This window comes from Psittacula echo, assembly GCF_963264785.1.
Source record: "Psittacula echo genome assembly, chromosome: 10".
In the NCBI taxonomy this organism is placed as follows: Eukaryota; Metazoa; Chordata; class Aves; order Psittaciformes; family Psittacidae; genus Psittacula; species Psittacula echo.
The window spans coordinates 7,551,178-7,573,979 of record NC_137741.1 but is presented as its reverse complement, the minus strand read 5'-3'; the positions used below and the strand labels follow the sequence as shown (position 1 = coordinate 7,573,979).

The 22,802-nt window shown below is 38.2% G+C and overlaps 1 protein-coding gene across 1 annotated transcript in view; it reads right to left on the bottom strand.

Moving 5' to 3' along the window:
* Nucleotides 1-22,802, bottom strand: part of MYO1E (myosin IE) — a gene marked incomplete at its 5' end in the record, with an annotated part of 82,750 nt that overhangs the window by 34,249 nt on the left and 25,699 nt on the right. Inside the window, 8 exons of the mRNA XM_080626434.1 lie at nucleotides 2,041-2,173; nucleotides 2,944-3,078; nucleotides 3,970-4,101; nucleotides 5,089-5,178; nucleotides 6,824-6,911; nucleotides 13,323-13,417; nucleotides 14,305-14,394; nucleotides 17,107-17,250. Of these exons, the coding sequence (XP_080482560.1) occupies nucleotides 2,041-2,173; nucleotides 2,944-3,078; nucleotides 3,970-4,101; nucleotides 5,089-5,178; nucleotides 6,824-6,911; nucleotides 13,323-13,417; nucleotides 14,305-14,394; nucleotides 17,107-17,250 (907 nt within the window). The remainder of the gene's footprint in view (nucleotides 1-2,040; nucleotides 2,174-2,943; nucleotides 3,079-3,969; nucleotides 4,102-5,088; nucleotides 5,179-6,823; nucleotides 6,912-13,322; nucleotides 13,418-14,304; nucleotides 14,395-17,106; nucleotides 17,251-22,802) is intronic.

Below are 22,802 nucleotides of genomic sequence, written 5' to 3'. Positions count from 1 at the left end.
AGAGCCATCAGTAGTGTTCTGTGGAATAGCTTTAAATATAATCTGTGAAGAAAAGCTGCAAAAGGATAGGTTCATATCGTCGTTTTCAGAAAGCGTAAAGCAAATCTTTCAATACAATGCAAGTGTAAGGAGGGATGGTCTAAATCATCTTCTGCAGTCAGGAGGGCACAAGTAGTATTTGGCACGATTTGCAACATGGAAAATTTAGAATAAATAATGACATTTTTTTTCCCCAAGTATTAATTACAATCAAGGATTGTAACAGACAGCAATCACTAGCAGTTTTAAAGAAGTATTTATCTAAATGTCTGGCAAGAACGGTCTGTCTAGATTTCATTCTGACTCAGAGTATGAGACCAGGGGTTTTGGAGTCTTGAAGAATGGCCTCTGCATGTTTTTCTGCAGTTGGCTTCACAATAACAAGAACCCTATTGACCAAATTCTTAGAACTTTTATTATTTCAGACTTACGCAAAGCATGACTTATCAGTGGTCTTTCATTGTGTTTTATCTTCCATGGCTATCGAGCCTATAAATGCTTTACTATTGAGTTGGCTAGGACAAAGAGTAAACTGGGAAGAAAAATGGAAAACAAAATGAACCCAACTCTTAACTTCATAATGCAGAAATTGTATTAGACATCGCTCTTTCTTCTCTGGCTTGTTTAAAATGCAGTATGTTTATGACTAAGTTCTATATTCTTTCTAACTGCTATTTTTTTCAATGTATTATTCATACACTACTTCTGTACTTATATCCCAGCAAGCAAGAAAATATGGTGTACATGGCTCATCACAAAAATCCATTCACAATTACCAACTTATTCTCAACTCCTGTCTTTTCAGTTTGGTACTTCTTGATGCAGCTCTGTTATGTATCGTGTCTAGCTATGTCCTGATTTCATTAAAAGATTGAATACTGTGATCCATATGGAAGCACAGTAACTCATTTGGAATCATAAGGCATATAAAAATTCCTGTAATTTATTTGGATGTATAAAAAGCCATAAAATGTTCTTTGGGTTCACTTACTATTCTCTCAAATTAAGAAATCAAGGTCAAAAATGACTGATTTTTATTTCCCTGTGTTTTAAAAGAAATAGCAGGAGAGTACTAATGCAGCTGAGAGGGAAGTTGACTAGACAATATACTTTATTCATATTTAACTTATCTAAAACTAAACAAATGCAGTTTTCCTAAACATAAGGACCACTCTGAAATAAGAGAACAGATCAATACGTATATGCTACTACATATGTTGTGCTTATCCACTCTTGTCCTTAAACTATCAAGATAACATAAAATCTACATCAGATGCAAGGTATAAATCATGACAAAAATGTTGAAAAATCAAGATCAATCATCTTTCAACATGTTACTGATGTGGGCCTAGCTAATATAAAACATCAGCAACAGGTGAAGGACGCAAAGACCGTGCACTGTGGATAAGGAAATAATAAATAGTTACACAGTAGATGTACCTAATAAGGAGGTACAGGTTGAGAACTTTGCGAAAGGAAACAGAACTGTAGCATGCAAACTCTGAATGTCAATTCGATTTTGAATTTCTGTTTTTAAGGCACCTCTTCTGGATGCATGTACACATATATGTGTATGCTTGAGCACTGACTGTACACCTGACACTGGGGATACTCCACAAGTTGATAGCTGCTTGCACATGAAAATGAGGTCAGGCAAACCACATCCAAAACGAGTATTTTTACGAATGTGTGGTAATGCATTGAAAGGAGCAGAATTCAATCTTGCTTAAAGCATTTCTCACAGTTTCTATTATTTCATACTCAAAGGCTGAAAAAGGATTTCTTTAATTCAAAATTGCACCCCTGTTAAGTCAGTGGCATTGTACAACACAAAACAGGGGCCTCACTACCATTGCTTTGGAATACAGTCTACATTAGTAGCCTTGCTCTGTAAGAAATGATGCACAGTGTTTGGAAAAGCAGCTCAAGATTGAAGCTCACTTTATGCCATCTGGGCTTCAGCCCATTGCTACTTCTGTAAGAGTTTCCACAGGTACTTACATTCCTCACTCTCTACTCCTGCATAGTTGCCAACTTCTTTGAAGCTGATGTTTCCCAAATGCAGTATTCCTGCCACTATCTGCAGCACCAATGCCTGTTCTTCTGCAAAGATCCCAATCACACTCATTGCATGCTGCAAAGAAAAAAATTACTGCATCAGTTGAAGGATCTGTTCAATGACTTTTGTCATAGAAGTCCCTTTAAAATATTGATGTTAAAAAATCTGGGTTTTTCAAAGCAATTCAAATTCTTAAGGCAACCGAATTTCACTACGGCCTGCACTGAACTTTCAAAAGGTACCAGCTGTCCTACTTCAGCATTTCTGTAATTTTCTAATTAAATATAGAAGCATCTAAACCATTTAGAAGGCATTAGCAAAAGAAACTCCGGAAAAAAATTGAAAGTTACTAAAAACACAGACACCTGCTCTTATGTGTCACACTAAAAATAAGTATTTTCATTGCAAAATAGACAATGAACTTAAGAGACAATGAATTTATTCCTTCTACACAGACAGTTCATCTACTGAGACCAAAAATTGTGAAGCTGTACTGAATGGCTCTAAAAAGCAGCACTGTCTGCCTGGTTTAGGCTGTGAATTTCAGCAATTTACTAGAAAATAATCCACAACAAGACTGGGGTTTGGAGCCTAAAGTATGTGTAATTTAGAATGTCTTCTCAACTGACTAAAGTGAACATAAGCTATGCATTTTGTGCAGGCTTGTTAAGCTGAAACATAGGACCTCCCCAGAGTAACATGTCTCACAAGGTAAAATACAGCTTAAGTTATACCTACATTAATTTCTCATTCCCCCATTAATACATCAATGTCTTTGCTACAAATGAACAGTAAAATGGACATACATCAAGCACTAGGCAAATCATAGAGTAAAAATAACTCACCAGTGTTTCCTGGAAATCTGATTTGTCATTAATATCATCAACCTTGTAGGACCCAGAGAGACTTAGATAATAATAGTAGTCCATACCGGTAATGCCAAGACTGCTTTTTTGTTCTGAGGAGGCCCCTTCAATTAGCTGCAGAATAGAAATCCCCAACATAGGTGTCATACAAGGATCTTCAGCAAAAATGGGACAGGTTGGAAACATGTGTCTGAGCCTGAAACTACTGGGAGGGACAGTGCTGTGCCAGCTATGTATCCTTCCTGCCCTTTGTTAATTGTTTAACCCAAAAGATCAGATTTTCATTCCCATTCCCACAAATGGTTTAGTTCTAACTTCCATATCTAGTAAAAAGCAAAGCCCGTGACTGACTTGAATGCCTTCCTTAACTCATATAGTTATGACAACATGGGTTTTTGCATCTACAATGTCTTATCTAAATTCTCAGGAGCATCATGTTTTCCATGCCTACTAAAAGTAGGCAGAGTTGAAAGAACACCCTGAAAAAGCATTATTTGTGACTCCAACTGTGAGATCAAGTATCCTGTTTGCCCATTATGGTATACATTCAGCAAGCTTTGAACTGCTCCGATGCTATGCTGATTTGAAGTGCGGCTCAAGTCACACTCCTTTGCACATTTAGGCCAACAGGGCCAAGGCTAAATAACAGAGTAGCTGAAAAAAGGTTCCTATACTCTCAATGATGCCAGAGAAGTTCCTCAGTCCTACATAAAATCCACACAGCTGTGCACAGACATGGCTGCAGTAAGAAGGAATGAACAAACTAACCAACCTCAAAAAGAATTTGAAATATTGAAGTATTTTTTTTCTGGAGCTGCAAGGCAGCTAAGTAGGTCTATGTTAGATGGTATCTTAACAAGCTGCCAAGTTTCCTGGTCATGTCCAGATTGCCTTCTGCTGTGTGCATTCAGTAATCTCACTGTGTTGAGCATGACTTTTCAATCAAAAGGAAAAACTTGTCCTAGTTATTTTAAATACCTGGGAAAGGACCTATACATTCCTGACCTGGTAAAAAATGTGAAAACTCCTCTCTCCAGGATTCCTCATTACAACTCGAGACTTTTCCAGTAGGAAGTTGGAGATTTTCCCTCCATCTGGCTCTCCACCTGGGCTAAACTGGATTTCAAAGTATTTGCCCTGCAATAAATAGTTAGAGCTGTTGAATGATTAGTACATACAAATCTGAAATCACACACTTGTATGTTGCCACAAGGAAGGTTACTAGGATATTTACTCTTTATGGAGGCAGTGACCCAGCTGCCTCAAGGTATAACCTAAGCTTGGATTCTTGAAGTACCGCCTATCTTTCTTTATGCATTTACACAGTGCTAGACTCGGAATAATACATCACATGTTAATGCAAATGTAGAGAGGAAGTCAGTGGCTTCTTTTAGCTGCTGAGACTCCTGCTTAGTGTAAAGGAAGCCATAAGGCCCACCTATGCAGGAAGTAAACTGAACAGATTTACAACCAATGGCAAGTATAATGTTCTGCTTGGAAGGAAGGTAAAGCAATTATCTTCTTATTCCAGGGAGGATATTAATTGCACTAACACTCATATTGGCAGAGGAACAAATCTTAGGTTTGTAAAGCCTATGAATAACTTAAAACAGAACCTATAGTACATTATCTAGGGAACAGTCATTTCACAATGATTTTGACTATTTTATATTTGTACAATAGACAAACTGAAGAAAATACCTGCCTACTTTCTGTACAAATTAGTAAAGGCCTTTCCCATCAAACAACTCTAAGGGTGGTTTCATCTATTTAAAACAAAACAAAAAAACAAACCAAAACAAAAAACCCTTATCTTCTTTTGTATTTATATTTTAATGTATTACTGCATCTATTTGGCTGACCTGGAAAACTGGCCACTTTGCTGATGATAAATTATTTGTTTACAGATTTAACATGCTATAAATGAATTGACCAGTAGATATTGTAAGAGAACAAAAGGCACAACCTATACAGAATGAAACAGATGCCTCTTAACACCATGCTTCAAAACACACTTTATATTTTATTGAATTCATTTGTAATCAATTTATATTATACTCCTGAATAGTGTCTCTGTAACAGAAGTTGGAAGAATAAAGTAATCTCTACAGTAGAAGGACTTACAAATCTGCTGGAGTTGTTGTTCCGTACAGTTTTTGCATTCCCAAAAGCCTCCAGTAAAGGGTTGGACTGCAGAATAATATCTTTAACATGCTAAAATTTCAGGAAAAGCATAGACATAGAGATTCAGAAATAGTCATTTTAAAAGCTCTTAAATATTTTCCAGAAACCCATGACATCTGAGTTATATATTAAAAAGCCAGAAATCTGCAGCTCTAAGAAACCCTCTTGATCGGATAAGGAACCAAATCTAACCAGCTTTTTTTTTTTGGAGCTTCTAGTTCCTACTTTTTAAAGAAAAACCTACAAAACTGAACAAACTGCCTACAGAAACTGGTCCTTCTGTTCATTGTTCTGTCAAACAACACAGCCAATAAATTGATCTGGTTTTTCACCATCTTGATTTTAAGCAATTTCCTTCTTACACATGAGCATTTAAATCTTTCGTGGGGGCTGGAACCACAATCAATGAAGTTAGAGCAGCATGAAATATAGGAGCCTGCAGGTGCTTCAGCAGCCTGTTTTGGGATCCATAATGCTGCTATCTAGTTGTCTCAGCAACTAGGTATGTTACTATTGTCTCTTCACCTGATCCTGGGAGATGGAAGTATGGACAAGACATTAGGTTTGAACAAGCTCAATGCCTGCTGGGTTGTGAAGAGAAGACTGAATTTTATCTCAAAAGAAATGCTCAAGGCAGCTTACCAACTTCATCAACTGCTACTTGGGAATCGCTAGGAATATTTTTTTATTTTGTACAAAAAGCCGGAATCTTTTAAACAAATCAAATATTTACTTAGAAAATAAGATTATACTTATTCCAGAAATAACACAATGCATATTTTCTCTGGGTCATTCTCTTGGTTACTGAATTATTCTCTGCAGTGTTCCCAGTATCGCTATTGCACAAAACTAAGTAGGAAGAACATATTCAACATCAGAGACTGCAGTAAAGCAAAAAACTACCAGTAAGCACTCAAAAGAGTGGGGACTGGCAAATGCTGCTGCTACCTACCTACCACTGCCTGCCAGCCAATGTAACATCAGTAAGGGAATTTTTACTGCTAATTCACTCAATTAGCTTTAGCTAATAGATTTTGATAAAGCAGACATTGATAGTATAGCTATTAACAAAAGCAACTACTTGTTGTTTCAGCAGACTTTCGGATTCTCTTATTGTTACTAGCGAACCTCAAGAAACAGCATGATACTCCTGCTGCTGGCTCTCTCATGTATGCATACAAATCAGAGCTTTTATGGAAATAATAGAACCCCAAAAAGCCATCTCAGTGTTCAAGAGAAAGCAGAACAGAAAGAGAAAGGACAACACAGCACAAAAACCCCACACATCCACTAAGAGGAGGTTGATTCCCGTTCTTAATCTGGTTAAGAACAACAATTACAGTACTTTTACCCCTTAACTTTAAATAAATAAATAAATAAATGAAATTGCTAGTAGAGATAATTCAGCGAAAGAGCTACAAGTCTCTCAGCAGAGCTGACTCTGTGTCTGTGGATTTTTCTCATACAGCTCTCACCACATAAGCAGCCCAGCAAGCAAGCAGGGCTTGTCCACTGTCCACTTCAGCTATCTCTGCTATTGAGGGCTTATAAGTGTTTCTAGCTGCTCAACCACAACTTCAGCGGAGTGCCCCGTGTTTGCCAAGACATACTCTTGTCATACAACCTCTGAATATAGACTATGCTTATGCTTCAGTATTACTCTATATCAACTCACCTGTACTTTAGGGCCACCTCCTGAAATTTTGGAGATATAACTCATGATATATTTAGCTGCTACAGTCTTTCCAGCACCACTTTCCCCACTACAAAAAAAGGAACACAATGATGTACCTATTAGTTTTTCAATAAATCTAGAATGGAGTAATTTGAGGTTTAACCTGTTCAGCCAAGACTAGGTACCTTAACAATGAAGAATAATAATAAATATGCACCATATTTACATCAGGTAACCCAGTAATATACAGACTGTGGTATAGTATGGTAGCATGGTACTTGGGTATGTTTGTGAATAAATAATTTTTAATGCATCATCTTGCATGGACACCAGAATCTCTATGGGACTTCACAGTCAGAGAACTATGTAAACTGAAAAATAAACAGACTTAAACCAAGATGCTAAAAAAAAAAAGAACAAGTGTGTTAAGACCTCAATTCCCACCTAAATTTAGTGGGATTTCAGATCTCAGCCTAAACACTCATTCAAAAATCCAAACTTTGAATGCCATGCCAGATACCTACTTCATTTCAGGAGTCTTTTGTTTTAGGTGTTCCTGAATGAAATAATGAGACATTATTAATCACATCCTGAATGACGGAAGAACTACCTTCCTGTTCCTATGCCTCTTGACACAGGGTACAAGAAGTCTTAATATTCCATACTAGCTTTCACAATTCCTTCCTTCCGTTATAATATTTCATTTCAATGGTGAATAATGTTTCCAACAGCAGTAGATTTGCCTTCTTGCAATTAGTAAGCTTTGCAAGAGGGAAAGAAGATTGGCATGCCAGACAATCCAACCTCATGCTTTACTTCATACCTTAAAGCTAACTTCATTTCAACAGAATTGTCAAATGTCAACTGACATACATCTTGGTCCAAGTCAGCTTTGACCTTAATGCATTTACCCTGACCGGGAACAACTACACTAATGCAGAACACAACATACAGATGTTGCTTCAGTGATAGATATCCAAAATGGGGTTTTGTTGATTTTTTTTTTTTTCCTTTGTGTGAAAATCTTTAAGCTTCCCCATATAATTTCAGTGAATGTTGAGTCTTCTATCGCACACCTACTTGTTCCTGGATATGGATCAAATGCACATCTTTTCCTGCACAAATTTTAGCTATGTTTGCCAGCAAAACATCAGCACTTCCTGCACAGGAAGAAGACTTGCTCAGAATGAACAACTCAGAGCTTCTTATCAGCATGAGTAATGGATACATTTCCAATGGTTTAATTCTGAAAAAGCTCCCCAAACTGCCAAACTCCAAACATCATTTTACATCTTTAAAACTTCCACGCGTACAGAAACACTGAAAGGCTTTTCCCTCCCTACAACCACAAAGTTTTCATGCTTTTTGCTTCTCCTGACTGCAGTTTCACAGATCAAACAGGTAAGTTGAAAAGGTGAAAAAAATACTTGATCACCTCATCTGTGAAGTGCAGACCATGATGCTTATCATTCCAAATCATGAATTCATTTTCCCAAGCATTAAGAAGACAGCCTATATTATTGGGTGTCTGTTACATTCACAGGGACAGATGAGTCTGATGATGGCAAACACCATTTAGAAGTTCAGAACAGCAACAGTTCAGTAACTAAAATAACACTGCTTCAAAATTTGCTTACAGCAAATTCCTCATGCTATTGTAAAATGACACAGATCAATCTAAAATCATAATCTTGAGTTTATTTACGCAGTGTTCTGCTGAATACAGAGGAGGATCTGGGACCAAATACTGAATTGATTTGATCAGGTGTTATTTATCTCTCCGTAAAAATGTAACACATTTATGTTAGGTCTTCTTGGATGCATAAATTATCCTCCTTTGTTCAAATTAAGCATAGCTTGTATTTCTCACTCCCATGTCTGCCATGGAAACTGACCTGGAATAATAAGAGTTCCATTTTATCGTTAGTCTCTGTTTTTATATAAATGGTCCTTTATATTAAATTGCCTTGGCCAGACAACTGCCTTTGAGAGTTTGCTTTAGATTTGTGCATGCATACACGTATTCTTTTTTATGCTTTTATTGATCAGAGACCAGTAAATTGCTCCAATTAAACTAGAATAAAACAGGATGATGCATAATTTATGAACCAAAGTAACTTTATCTGATGGGATGGTATCTTGCCCCCAGTAAAGCTCAGGTGTACCAGGGAAATTGTGGCATTCCTGCCAAATGGTTCTCATAGAGAAGCTTTTTCACATACATTTTACTGTTCTGCTGCTATTAAAACTATTTTAAGATGTAAGAACCACTTTCTAACTTGGTAGCTTTAGGTATGTTGGAAGTATGGAGAATTTTTAAGGTTGAAAAAATTATTACAATGGCTTAAAAGTAAATGGATTTTATACTGACATTTTTCTCGAGACTTTTCTCACTAAAAACAATCACTAACAAAAAACGGTAATTCTTTGAAAAACTTTCGTTCTTCTAGCACTATTTGCTGCTTCAAACAAGTGACATTTTGATCAGAAAGTCAATTAACACTTGGCTGAAATCAGAGTGAGACTACAAACATAGAAGGGAAATTTCTTGCTCCTTCCTTCCCTTGCTTCCAGAGAAAATACAATCAGCGATTAGAGAAGCAAGATCAAGCACACAGCCACCTCCTTCCCTCTAAAATTAATTTTCTGAGTGACAACTAATATAGTATCCCTGGCTGTAGAACAACGCAAGTAATACTTATCTATATCATCAGAACAATGCAGAACTGTTAATAACAAATAGTTATAAAGAACTCCTGCTCCTGTCAGAACACTGCATATGTAGAATACTCTGATGTGTTTGGATAAGCTTTTTAGTTTGTTTACATAGAAAATTTACTTTTTCTAATTATGTTCAGAGAAACCCCATGAGCACAACTTCAGTGGAATATTTTTCCCTTCTGAACTGGAGCTTTTACCTAACTGTTGGTACTGCGTTAAGACTTATGTTTCTACCCCTTTCTCATGGAAATTCTACCACATTTCCAGTAAAGATTCTGTGCAGATGTTTTAGACTGATCAGTCATTTGAATCCTCTGGAAAGTGTAGATACACGAGCTGGCTAGAAGTCTCACATTAAATTTTGAACTTAATAGATTTAAGACATATATGAGTTGTTCACTAAAAACAGTTGAGGTGGTAAATGATCCTTCCATGAACATAGATTTGTAGTACTTAAGTTGCATTGTCTTTTCAGGTATGCAGTCATAATACATAGCTTTACTGTAACCAAACATTGCCACAGGGATGTCAAATGTAAACTAAAGTTACAAACAAGAAGGGCTGAAGAAATGCTTTAAAGCAACTGCAACATCTCCTGGCAGAGAATCACAGAATGAAAGTGAAAATAAAGTCCTTAACTTTATAGAAAGGTAAAACCTCAAGAACATCTGAAGAAACACACTTATTGCTACATAATAGAAAATACTAATCATAACCTCCACTCTCTTAATTAAAGGACAGTGATAGTCCAGAAAGGATTAAAAGCCACAACAGACAATCCTTTGTAATTAAATCTTGATTGGACAACTCCTTGTTGATAGTTTGGAAGTGCTTGGATTTCTTCCTCCTTGAAATGACAACAGTCTGCTGTAGCAGACATTTATGAGCTTGGTTCAATACAGACTTAAATAAAATATCATGCCTAAGTAATACAGAAACTGCATGAGAAATCTAACTCCAGCATAAGTGCCTTACTCAAGAGTAAACTCCCTTTGTAATTCCGCCCCATGCATACAAAACAAGGGTAGAGACTGTGAGTACTGCTCCCTCCTCCCACCTAAGCACACGCTCAGCACCTGCATCCAGCCCAGCCAGAGTCCAGCCCATGAATAACCTCATTCTTTACACTGTTCACAGGCATTCAAAATAGCTCCTGGATCCTCAGCTATAATCAGACATGCCTACATGTAATTTTCTTAATGCATATGCATGTATGCTGCAATTACTCCACTGATGGAACAGGCTTCCCTGGCCCTGGAAAGGTTGTTTGGTAACAGTTTCAAAACTAGTATTCTCACATTAAAAGATGATTTCTGTTTGCTGTCTATTCAGCCTTTCAGAGAACTGCATTTTCTTTCGGATCTGCTTTCCTAGCTTATCGCTGACTTTTTGAAGATGCTGAGCTTTTTCTATTGGTGTCTAAATGCGTTATGTGGAATTCTGGAATTAGACATCCTGGCAAAACAGTGTGCAATCCTCATGCACAACACAGGGTCCTGACTACAGCAGGACACTGCAGAGACCCTCCTTCACCTACCAGGAAATCTACATCTAGTCTCTAGGAATGCATGTATCTCCCCAGGTCAAGAGACAGCTGTCACAGCCATATGCTGTAGGCAGACACAGGTGAGCGCCAGTCCCTTTCCCATCAACCTTATGTCTCCATTCCTGCAACTCCATATGCACCACAAGCCAGACGTAGCCTTTTTGATCTGACTGTGACTGAGTCCAATCTACACCTTTTCTCTTTACAGAGAAACTCACCTTTCTTTAGGGGGAAAAACTAGCATCTTGGGAGGCAGAGGGAAGGGAAAACCTGGGTCTGTTTCTGTACTAGCTTGCTCTGTTCCTTCCATCCTACCAGGGATTTTCAGTGAAGTCACTCCAAATTCAGACTAGTTGTAACATAGAGAAGCAAACAGGCACCTCATAATAACCATATTGTCTTCATCATCACTCATTTTCCACAGGACACATTTTCATGGCAAAAACTATGGTTCACTGAAACACAAAGGTTCATTTGGAACTGCTTAGGTTCAGCAGACTCCTGCGGGACTGAAGACAGTCAAGACAGAACTGTATCTCCATTTGCCCCAGTCTAGGGGCAGAAATGGTAAAGTCCTTGGCAGCTGTTAAGTGAAATTGATGGTGTGGTGGTACACATGAATCTAGCTAGAACATTCATTTCATTCAAGAGCTGCAGCATCTTGTGAGCTTCTAGTCTGGCAGTAATTTCAGTGCCTTCTGGTCTATGAAATAAAATATGAGCAAGCAAATTCCAGACTTCAAAAGACTTAATTTCTAAGCCAGCTCTAGTTGTTAGAAATAGTGATAACATTAAAGTCAGAAAATACAGGATGTGTCTAAACAGTATAAGTGAAATATGGTCAAAAGGATTAAAATATCAACCAGAATCAGTTTTGTGAGTGGCTGAGTTACTTGATTTCATTAAAACAATTTCTAAGTGTTCCAAAAAAATCAAAATACCATCATGAAAACTGCTTGTAAGTCTACAGTTTATTTAGACTGCCTGCAATAAAAATCATCTTAGGAAAAATAGATGTGTAGAAAGAAAAAGGAACTCTGAAGTTCCCTGGCAAACACGGTTTTTGTTGTTTCAGTTTTGCAGTAGATTTCAAGTAACTCCAGCAGATTTTGAATAGGCTGTGCACACACTGAGAGGGAATTCGCTCCGCACATACAAAATGCAGACACTCCAAAGCATGTCATCCATCATTCAAGCACAAGAACTCTCACATGAATTTAAACCTGTAAGTCTGATTCTCAGATCTGCATCTTCGCTCTCTGAAAATGTGACCCTCTGCATTCACTGAACCTCTGGGCATTAGCAATGGATAAAAAAATATGGGGGTTTTAATCACAGTTCACTACAGTTTAAAGGTTTTTACTATAAATTTAGCTTCATGTCAAACATCCCAGGCTCTGGGATGCTACTTTGTTCAAAAAGCAAAATAAATCTCAATTTTACCCATTCCCAAGAGGCCTGAATTGGACTAAATGGCTCTAGAAACTTCAGCACGGCAAGAAGCATCTATTTTGCAAAAAGGAAGACTGAGCTCAGGGAACAAATCAGACATATGAGAGACAGGAATATGAGCTTTGGGCATTTTGTTGTGTACGCCTCCATGCTGTAGCTAGGGGCCCAAGAACAGGGAGGCCTTTATAGGAGTACAATTCAGAGTAGAAAACTGTTAACACCTGATTGACCTTCCTCCATGTAAAATCAGCAGTTCCCACATATATATTAATTTATAAATTTAAAGAGATTAATAGTGAAGACAAAATTAATTTTCCAGTGTCTCTCTCCTCCTTTTGTCTCTGACTGAATGCAAGCAAAATTCCAAATGGAAAAAAATACATTAATTTTTAACAGGGGAAAAAACAGTACTAAAACCAGAATACAATAAAAATGGAGTCACTGTGAGAATGTTTGATTTAACAGTATCTGTGATTCCTATAGTTGTTAATCTAACTCTGTTATGTAGTCAGTCATCCAAGCTGTTGTAGTTTTGGTACTGGGCATGAAGCTGGCTGTGTAACAAACATTTCCTGTGGTTAAGCTATCACCATGATTTCACTGGAAAACAACAGGAAGGGTCAGAAAGTACTTAGCTACCCTAGAAAACCCCAAAATGCTCAGTGGTGATGGACACAGAACATTTTCACTGATACAATAAAAGAAATAAACTTTTATGCTTTTTGAAGTTAAAACACCAAAAGAAGATGATAAAATATTATTTACAGATCTTTTCCTTACCTAATTATGACACACTGATTTTCTCTGTCAATAATCATGTTCCTGTACATGCTGTCTGCAAGAGCATAAATATGTGGTGGGTTCTCATATTGTGCCTAGGAGAGGAAACAGAGAACCATTTTTCAACACAGCATTAAACAACACAGACAGAGCAATGTAATTCTGAATTTAAATTGGAAGAGTTATTTTCCTGGAAAAACAACTCTGAATCCCACTTTATGCTGAATTTTCCCCAGGATTTTTTTTTTTTTGTTCGTTTAATAAAAACAAACCCAGGTCTCTGGGTTTTGTTACTGATCTTTCTGTCATCCATAATTTTCTTCTGAACTATCATAAACACCCTGTTCTAAAAATGGTTTGTGCTTGAAATATATTACTCACATAATTTTAGCCCATTCCATGTGGTCACATGCTAACAATAAACTACCTAAACTGCTACACAGAGCCTGGTAGTGTATGTCTCATTTTCATCCACTGAATCCATTCAAAACAAATGGTTTCCCGAATCTCTGGACATGGCCAACTTGAGCAAAGCAGGAAAGAGAACGTAAAGCCCCTCATGTCCTTGTGCTGAATCATTCTTCAAGCTCTGTTTTCAAAAGTTGCATTCCATTTTGGCAACTCTTTTTTTTTATTATTGTTTTTGTCCAGTTTGCGAGTTCTCGGGTCATTTTGTATTGGGCACCACACTTTCAAGTTTAACAACAGCTTTTGCAAGGAGGAGTGCCTAACCCACATCAATGAGAGAAACCTGACCCTGGTTAATCAGTACAAGTACTTTCTTGAAATACTAATCCTATATTCCAGGGAATTCAATCTGAAGACTCAATATATGGTGGTAAATGGATATCAGCCAAGTTCTTACAGGCTAGTACAATGATACTACAAAGCCCAGAAACAAATGCTTCCAAGAGTTTAACCATATTGACTAATATTTACATGCCCCTGAATACTGCAGCACATTTTAGACTGGTTTACTTACTGCTCCTTGGTACATCTCAATTTCCTTTTCTCCAAAATATGGCATTTGCTTGAAAGGATTCACAGAGATTAATACAGAGCCAATATATGTCTGTATTTGAAAGAAGTTAAGATAACTACAGCTTCATAAAGTATTATCTTACCACTAGTGACTGCCAAGTAACTTTTCCATCTATTACACAATACAGTACAGCTTCAAACAACAGTAAAAACTCCACCACTTACAACTGTTAATAAAAACGAAATTAGCAGGCTTACAAGAATATAAACATTTCATTCAATGGGATGCTTTCCTATTATCAAAATATTTATTTTAGGACAAGCTAAGTATAGCCATATGTACTAGAGGTCCAAATATGACACACCTCAAATAAAAATACAGAAAGGAAATGGCATATTTAAACTGTTTTACTCCTTTGTAACTTAGGAGGTCATATTGTCAGTATTGGAAAATATTGTTTTGACCTTTGCAGAATATAGTATAGTGACACACTCTGATCTCATCGAGATAGTGCTGAGCACGCACAGCTGGATGGAAACAGCCAGTACTGAGCTAAATTATTCAGCTGTGTGTACTAGTAGGGGAGCTAAGGGAATTAGGTAATTCAGTATGTGTTGTTATTTTATGAGCGTAACTATTAACAGTACCTTAGAGTCTTATCCTGCAGGCTGCCCTGTAAGAAGCCCCTCAGTTTCAAGCTATTATTAGCCCCAAAAAGCTTTTTTAAACATTCTGAATGCCAGTATTTCACCATTCTGGATTCAGCTCCACATGTACCTAACATTTACAACATACTTCAGAAGCTTTAGAATCACAGTTGCAGTATACATATATGAAGCAACTGATACTACTTTACAGGCAGGACTGGTTCACTGAGCTGGAGTTAGCGGTGTAGCCATGTCAATGAGGCCAAAAAGTTGTACCACAGGTTTCATTTAACAATCTGGAATTGTTCCCAGGCAAAGCTTACTAAGCTTTCCAGACAAAAGTGGGAAAATTATCAAATTTATACTGCTGAATTATCCTATGTAAAAATCTATTGTTCCAGTGCCACAGCACAAAATGGTAACATTAGAGAAGAAGTATAACTCAGTGAGCATAATTTCTGTACTCTTTAATTTGCAATGCTTTCTTCATACTTCTTTTTTCCACTTAAAGTGACATCATCTGGGTCTCAAATATAATAAATCACGTATTCAGTCAGTATAAACATCCAAAGTGACAGTTTTCTGTTGGTAAACAATACCAGCATTTTCTGGGAGGATTCTGTAATCTCTATGCAACATAGCACAGAGAAACGTTCATTCATGGGTGGACACAAAACAATTGAAAGATTCAAGAGATTATCTCCATTCTAGAATGAAAAGCCTTTGCAGAACTGCAAAAGGAGTCTTTTTTCCCCTACACAAAAGAATTATAATGCTTTACAAGAAGACTCTGATCATTCATGTGACCACAAGCCGCTTGGAAAACATTCTTATTCCTGCTTCAGTACAAAGACCATCTCCACGTTTAATGTCACTTGTTCAGAAAAAAAAAAGCATAAAACCACTTCTTCGGCACAGAGCGCCAAAGACTTTGTGAATTTACTGCATGGAAGATGCAGAGTTCCACCAGGACAAAGCACTCGTGTTACTAGCAGGAAGAGCACCACAGTTTGCCTCAATACTATAGTTTGACAAATACTGCACAACTTTATCACGTTTCTGCAATGCCAATGTAATAATGGTGTGTTAATTTATTGAACAAAGAATTCAAACCCATGTGCACACACATATTAAAAACCTCTGCAGTTTGGGATGGAAATGTTAGCACAACTGCAAAATTATTTTCCTCTATCAGTCCTCAATAACCCAAGCTGCTACTTAGCTCTTAACCATCTGAAGGTATGGAAAAAGCCAGGAGATGTTATATTTCCTTCCCTTTCTCCTAAAAAAAGTTGAAACTCTTCAAGGAACCTATTCCCTGTTATTCCATACTAGCAAGTATGAAAACCTGGCTACAGCAGAAGATTATGTATTTTCCAGTATATAATCATATTGGCTAGTGTTTACCAGACTTATTATCACAGGTCATGTTACACTGTGAAAGCTAAAATGACAGTGATTATTCTTATCTCAAGGAATTGCTCTCACAAGAAATTTAAAGTAAAATTTAAAAAAGCAACCCTTTGGTGCTGAAATACATTTTCCTTGTTGGGTTCTGTGCTCAGATTGGGTTGTGTTCAGGTATTTAAATCATCTTCTTGCATTAATCATAGAAAAAAAAATTGAGCATGAACACTATAGGATTTACAGATGTTCAGAGGGTCAGCTGTTTCCATCAGCTCATGATTCACAGTATTAACAATTCCAGAATAAGTTGTAAATGGGATTATGTCAGAGAAGAAATGCTACTTTGAAAGCATTAGAATTTAAGAGGTATAAAAGACAATATGGTATCAAGACACATATATACACCTTAAACCTACTAATTCTTGCTCTTAGAAGTAGTATTACTGCAATGGCTTCAGGGGTCATATGGATATATAAATGTACAGAGCTACAGACATATCTTCAATGACAACAAGAACTATTCCAAGTAACAAAAAGAATACCTTAAAATAACTTTTGAAATCTTAATTTCAACCCTCAAAATTAGCTCAGTTTATAAAAGCATTTTGTGTAATCTCAGGTGAACTGTCACATTAAACACTCAGCATCTTTGAGTAATCAGTTTACACAGAATACATGCATTTAATTAGTTTCACATTGGCTCAGCAAGTTGACAGGGCCCCTCTAAAAGCAACACTGTAAAGGATACAAAAATATAATCATCCATGTATCGCTTCTTTAGGTTCTCCACTATGGAATCCTCTGTGATTTTGGAAAGAAGGACCATATCATCCACTCCACTATGCTTGACATTGTGGCTCTGCCAGTGATACCGGTAGTGCCCTTTGCTGCCCTACAAGAAAGCACAGTAAGAATCAAAAATGTTATTATGTAATAACTGAAAACCATCTATTCAGATTTCAATTTCCAAAATGTTTTTCTTTCACTGATTTCCAGTTCTTGATCCAGGAATTACATAAAAGCATACATAAAGGATGTCAAATGACTTACCTCCAAACTACTGAATAATTACACTGCTCTCAAAAATCTGAAGGTCATACCATGGTTTTGTGAATGTCTACACACAGAAGGGATTTTAGATGGCAGACACTGCTAAATCTAGCAGAAAAAAAAACATTTTTCCAACTATTGGAAGCTGACGATGCAAAAAACACACTCCTACAGTGCAACTATTAGTAGTGAGGACAATTACCACCACCAGAATTGATTCACTACCCTTTACAGTCTTTGAAGTCAAACCTGCACATATGCTGTAAGACAAGCGGAAGCCGTGAGCCTGATGCGGTTAAGTATACAGTGATGTTTTGCAGATGATGTTACGCAGCTTGTCGGCTACAAGTCTTAACAGTCCCTTTTGGCCCGTTAGTCACCATGCTTAATTGACATCTAAACAGATATTGGCTCTCTGCACTTAAGAGACTACTATTTCAAGACACTACTGGAAACGTGACATTTCAAGCTGTACCGCTTGGAATCAGAATCTGTTTTTCTTCCAGCTGATCTGAACAGTAGTTACGTTCTGTAGATACACCCACAAACAAATTTTAATCCAGTCTAGATCAACGCTATTAACTCAGCTATAAACCTGCTCTCCAAACCCAAATCTATTTGCTACAGCCTAGCAGATGATGCTGATGGAGTTCTGCCCTCTTGCCTTTTTATGCCTTTTTTTTTTTTTTATGCAATGCTGAAATTAGTGATGCTGGAATTAACACATTTTACACTGAGAAGCTGTGTGCACTGTCAAGATAGATGTGGCCAACAAAATGGCAATTCTGTGTATTCCCCTCATTTTTTAATATCACAATTTCAAACAATGTGATCTAGCCACACTGCTCTCATGTATGGTATGGGATCAAGTAATATTTGTCAGAATACACACAAATTATTAGTGTAAAGAAGCTAGCAGAATAACATAATGCATTATTTTAAGATAAAATAGGAAAATGTAGGTACTCTGAACACTTTGGCTTCACTCCAGTATTTCAAAATGGGACAATATCAACTTAGGTGCGACTTTAGTATGTGCACACTTTTGCACTAGTAAATGACCTATGCAACTGTACCAACACAAAAGCTCATCTGCCATATTGTTCCCTCATGTAAACAGTCAAGCACTTGTACCAAGATCAGGCACAGAAGTAGGATCAACAAATGGAGGCAGGGGAGCACATGGTTCTTACTTTAAGCTGGGCTGGCTGGAAGTTCTCATTAAACTAGTTTCAGACTACATTTTCCCACAAACTTCACTGCATCTAACAGGGTGAAAACCCAACAAAAGCTAATGAAGACACAGATTTAATGCATAACATACATTAGCAAATGTAGTCAGGCCTATGGGTTAGCCTCATCTCAACTGACAGAAAAACCAAGGACCAACTGGATTTTTAGCTCAAGTTAAAGTAGCTTGCACTAAAACCAGACCCATCTTACTACTGCAGGCAGAACTGTAGCCTTTATATATGTTTCCTATAAAGTCGCCAGCCACTGCTACAGCTGATGCAGCTCTGTCACTGCTAACACAAGAACAGTTGCAAACTTGAATTAAAAAAATGCCTTTAAATTTAATATAGAAGAGGTAAATACATCTGAAAAGACACAATCTCAGCAATTTTCTTACATGCGCTACAGGAAAATAGCAATCAAACTAGCTGAGTTTGCATGAACCTTGTCAATTTTACATTTGTACAATGGAAGCAGTGAGCTGAAGGCACTGAGAAAATGAAGGAACCAATTAATTTCTGGAAATTGTTATGAAACATATGACTGAAAAGATCAGTTGGAAGGTCAGGTTATTGGAGAAAAGAGAAGTCCAACAGAGAAGCATCATTTCCTTCAGCGTTCTCATCAGCTATTTATGGAACTGCATTTTGGAAAAAGGAACTGGCAGAGTGGACAAAAAGGTATGGTATCAAAATAAATACAGAGAACTGCATTCTTTACAAAGCTATACAGAATGTGGTTTAGTATCAGATAATAGAGTAAGCTACAGAAAATGTGTAAGAAATGAGACACAAAGCTCACAAAGCCATGGGATATATGGAAAATGTGCACACAGCTTGCAAAACAGCAGGCTTTACAAAAGTCTGGGACTGCTGTTGACAATGATTAAGCCACACATGCTACCAGGCCAAAGGGTTCCTTCCCAAAAGCAACAAGCCAGCAAGCAAACAAGAGGGGGCAGCTCAGCTTGCCCTGGAAGCAGCTCTCCCCAGCACTTAGTCACTGCTTTAATGTGCAGATGTAATCAAATCTGTGTGCTACAGTATCACATACAGTCAAATGGAAAGGAATGAAGAGAGATGTAATAAAAAGGCAGCAACCCAAATATCCAAAAAGCAACAGCATGGAAGACAGCTGACAGTGGTGGCACTAAGTTGTTCACATTAGTATTTTACCACATTTTAATTGGCAGTTTCCATGAGAAGTTTGGAACTACTTTACTTTCCTTACAACATGGCTTTACATGCAAATATACAAAGCAGCAGCAAATCACCACCAAATTGTTGTGAGACTTCTCCACAGCATCTAGAAATAAGCCCAAACTTTAGTAGTGCTAAATTAATCTGTGGTTAAGTTTTACTCTCACTCTCCATGAGAACCCAAGACCAGCAGGATGGCCAGAAGCAGTGGCTAGCACCTCCTTGGTCTGGGCAACAAAACAGGGAGTGCTCTTTCCACAGGACGTCCCCAAGTTCACAGTATCACAGTATGCTAGAGATTGGAAGGGACCTCAAAAGATCACCTAGTCCAATCCCCCTGCCGGAGCAGGAACACCTAGATAAGGTTACACAGGAATGTGTCCAGGCGGGCCTTGAATGTCTCCAGAGAAGGAGACTCCACAACCCCCCTGCGCAGCCTGTTCCAATGTTCTGTCACCCTCACTGAGAAGAAGTTTCTTCTCAAGTTTAAGTGGAACCTCTTGTGTTCCAGTTTGTACCCATTACCCCTTGTCCTATCATTGTTTGCCACTGAGAAGAGCCTGGCTCCATCCTCATGACACTCCCCCTTTATATATTTATATACACTAATAAGGTCCCCCCGCAGTCTCCTCTTCTCCAAACTATAGAGACCCAGCTCCCTCAGCCTTTCCTCATAAGGGAGATGCTCCACTCCCTCAATCATCTTAGTTGCCCTGCGCTGGACTCTCTCCAGCAGGTCCCTGTCCTTCTTGAACTGAGGGGCCCAGAACTGGACACAATATTCCAGATGCGGTCTCACCAGGGCAGAGTAGAGGGGAAGGAGGACCTCTCTCGACCTACTGACCACCCCCCTTCTAATACACCCCAGGATGCCATTGGCCTTCTTGGCCACAAGGGCACAGTGTTGGCTCATGGTCATCCTGCCGTCCACTAGGACCTCCAGGTCCCTCTCCCCTACACTACTCTCTAACAGGTCGTTCCCCAACCTATACTGGAACCTGGGGTTGTTCCTGCCCAGATGCAGGACTCTACACTTTCCCTTGTTATATTTCATCAAGTTTCTCCCTGCCCAACTCTCCAACCTGTCCAGGTCTCGCTGGATGGCAGCACAGCCTTCTGGCATGTCAGCCACTCCTCCCAGCTTGGTGTCATCAGCAAACTTGCTGACAGTACACTCAATTCCCTCATCTAAATCATTGATGAATATATTAAATAATACTGGTCCCAATACTGACCCTTGAGGCACTCCACTAGATACAGGCCTCCAACTAGACTTCATCCCATAGACTAAGTTCTTGCTCTTCCAAGTGTAAGTGATGACCACAGAGTCTAACCTGAGTTTATTAACTTCAGTCACTTCCAAATGGTGCTATAACCATGCTCAGATAACAGTTAACTTGTCTGTAATATAGTTTTGAAATAAAAACCAACCAAACAAACAAAAAAAACCCCACCAAAACTCTTCCTATAGAAAATCTCTTCCTGTCATGCATAAATAATCTAAAAAAACCCCTCCATATCATAGCAGTTGCAAAAGCAACTCTTCATATTTCTTCAGTCTGTATATTTCCTAAAAGTCAAGGATATATACTTTAAAATTACAATGCTTTTCAATTGCCCACATTGCAAACATAATGATTTGTTCTTACTGCATATTGCTTGAGAACTTAACCTTTATTTTAGCTAGAGCTTCCTACCATCCACATATGAATGCAGCATTCCAGTCTGGATACAATTTACACCTGAACAAGTTAAGGTGTCTACCTTACCTTGAACCTGCTTTGCAGGGAGGGCTCAGACTAACTCACTCAGCTCTGATTGTCTTCTGTTCACACAACACACTTCCCCTGCCCCCGCTCTCCACCTGCTCCAAGGACTGTCTCCTGGGACTAACCAGGAACTTCAGAGCCAGCAGAACAAGGGCCAGTGGAGATGCCCCACACCCCCATGTCAGCACTAACCACATTGAGGACTCGTAACTCTAGCAGAGCTCTCCTGTGGCGCAAGCAGATCCAGGCTCAGAACTTGCGGTCCATCCCTGGGCCCAGCCATGCGGCTCGGATGTCAGCAAATACCAACTTGGCTTCTCTTTGGTTTTCCCAGTGAAAGATGTGATCTAACCATGCAGTAAGTAAGCAGATCAAAGTCTTTGTGTCAGCACTAACAATGCCTAAGCAGCTGAGAAAAGATGAGCTTGGCAGCTTAGGGAAAATATAAAAAACACAAAACACATCAACAGGCTGCTAAAAGCCACAGAAGTGGAAAGAGGAGAGTTGAACAACCTGGCTGCCAGGCCTCCTTCAGGCTCTTCCTGAGCTTCCAACCACCTGACATTGCACAGGGAATGGAGGCTGAGCTGGTGAAGCTGGAATTAAAGGCGTATGCCGCATGGCTGTCAGCTGTTATTATTCATTTGGTTGCTGTTTTAGGCTCAGAATCAGATCTGCTTTGCACTGACTAATAATAATATTTATGAGTCACAAGATGACCCTGAGAGCTAGAAGCCTACTGTTTCTGAGCCATACTGCTTCAGGAGCCCATAAACAGTTCCCACCTGGCTACAGACGAGGCAGCATTGTCCCCTCCATTTCAACAACTTTCTTACCTTCAGCATCAAAACAATCAAGACTTTAAAGAACATAAAACACTCTCACTTTGTAAATCTCCCTTAACACCCACTTGTTAACAGATTAAGACAATTGCTACATTAATACCAAGAGAGGGGATGTAAAATTCTTGCTATGTACTAAATGCTCTCTATACTTTCTGTACTACTTTTGGTATGATATGGTTAAAGCATATTATTGTTTTGTTTGGAATTAATAACAAATATCAATGAGATATTTATTTACAGAACTTTTTTTTGCTGCCCTTCACCTTTTGTTACAATAGCAACTGCCAGTTTCTTACTTTTGCCTTTATAAATGTTTGTATACTTCTGTATTATCCTAAGGAACATGTA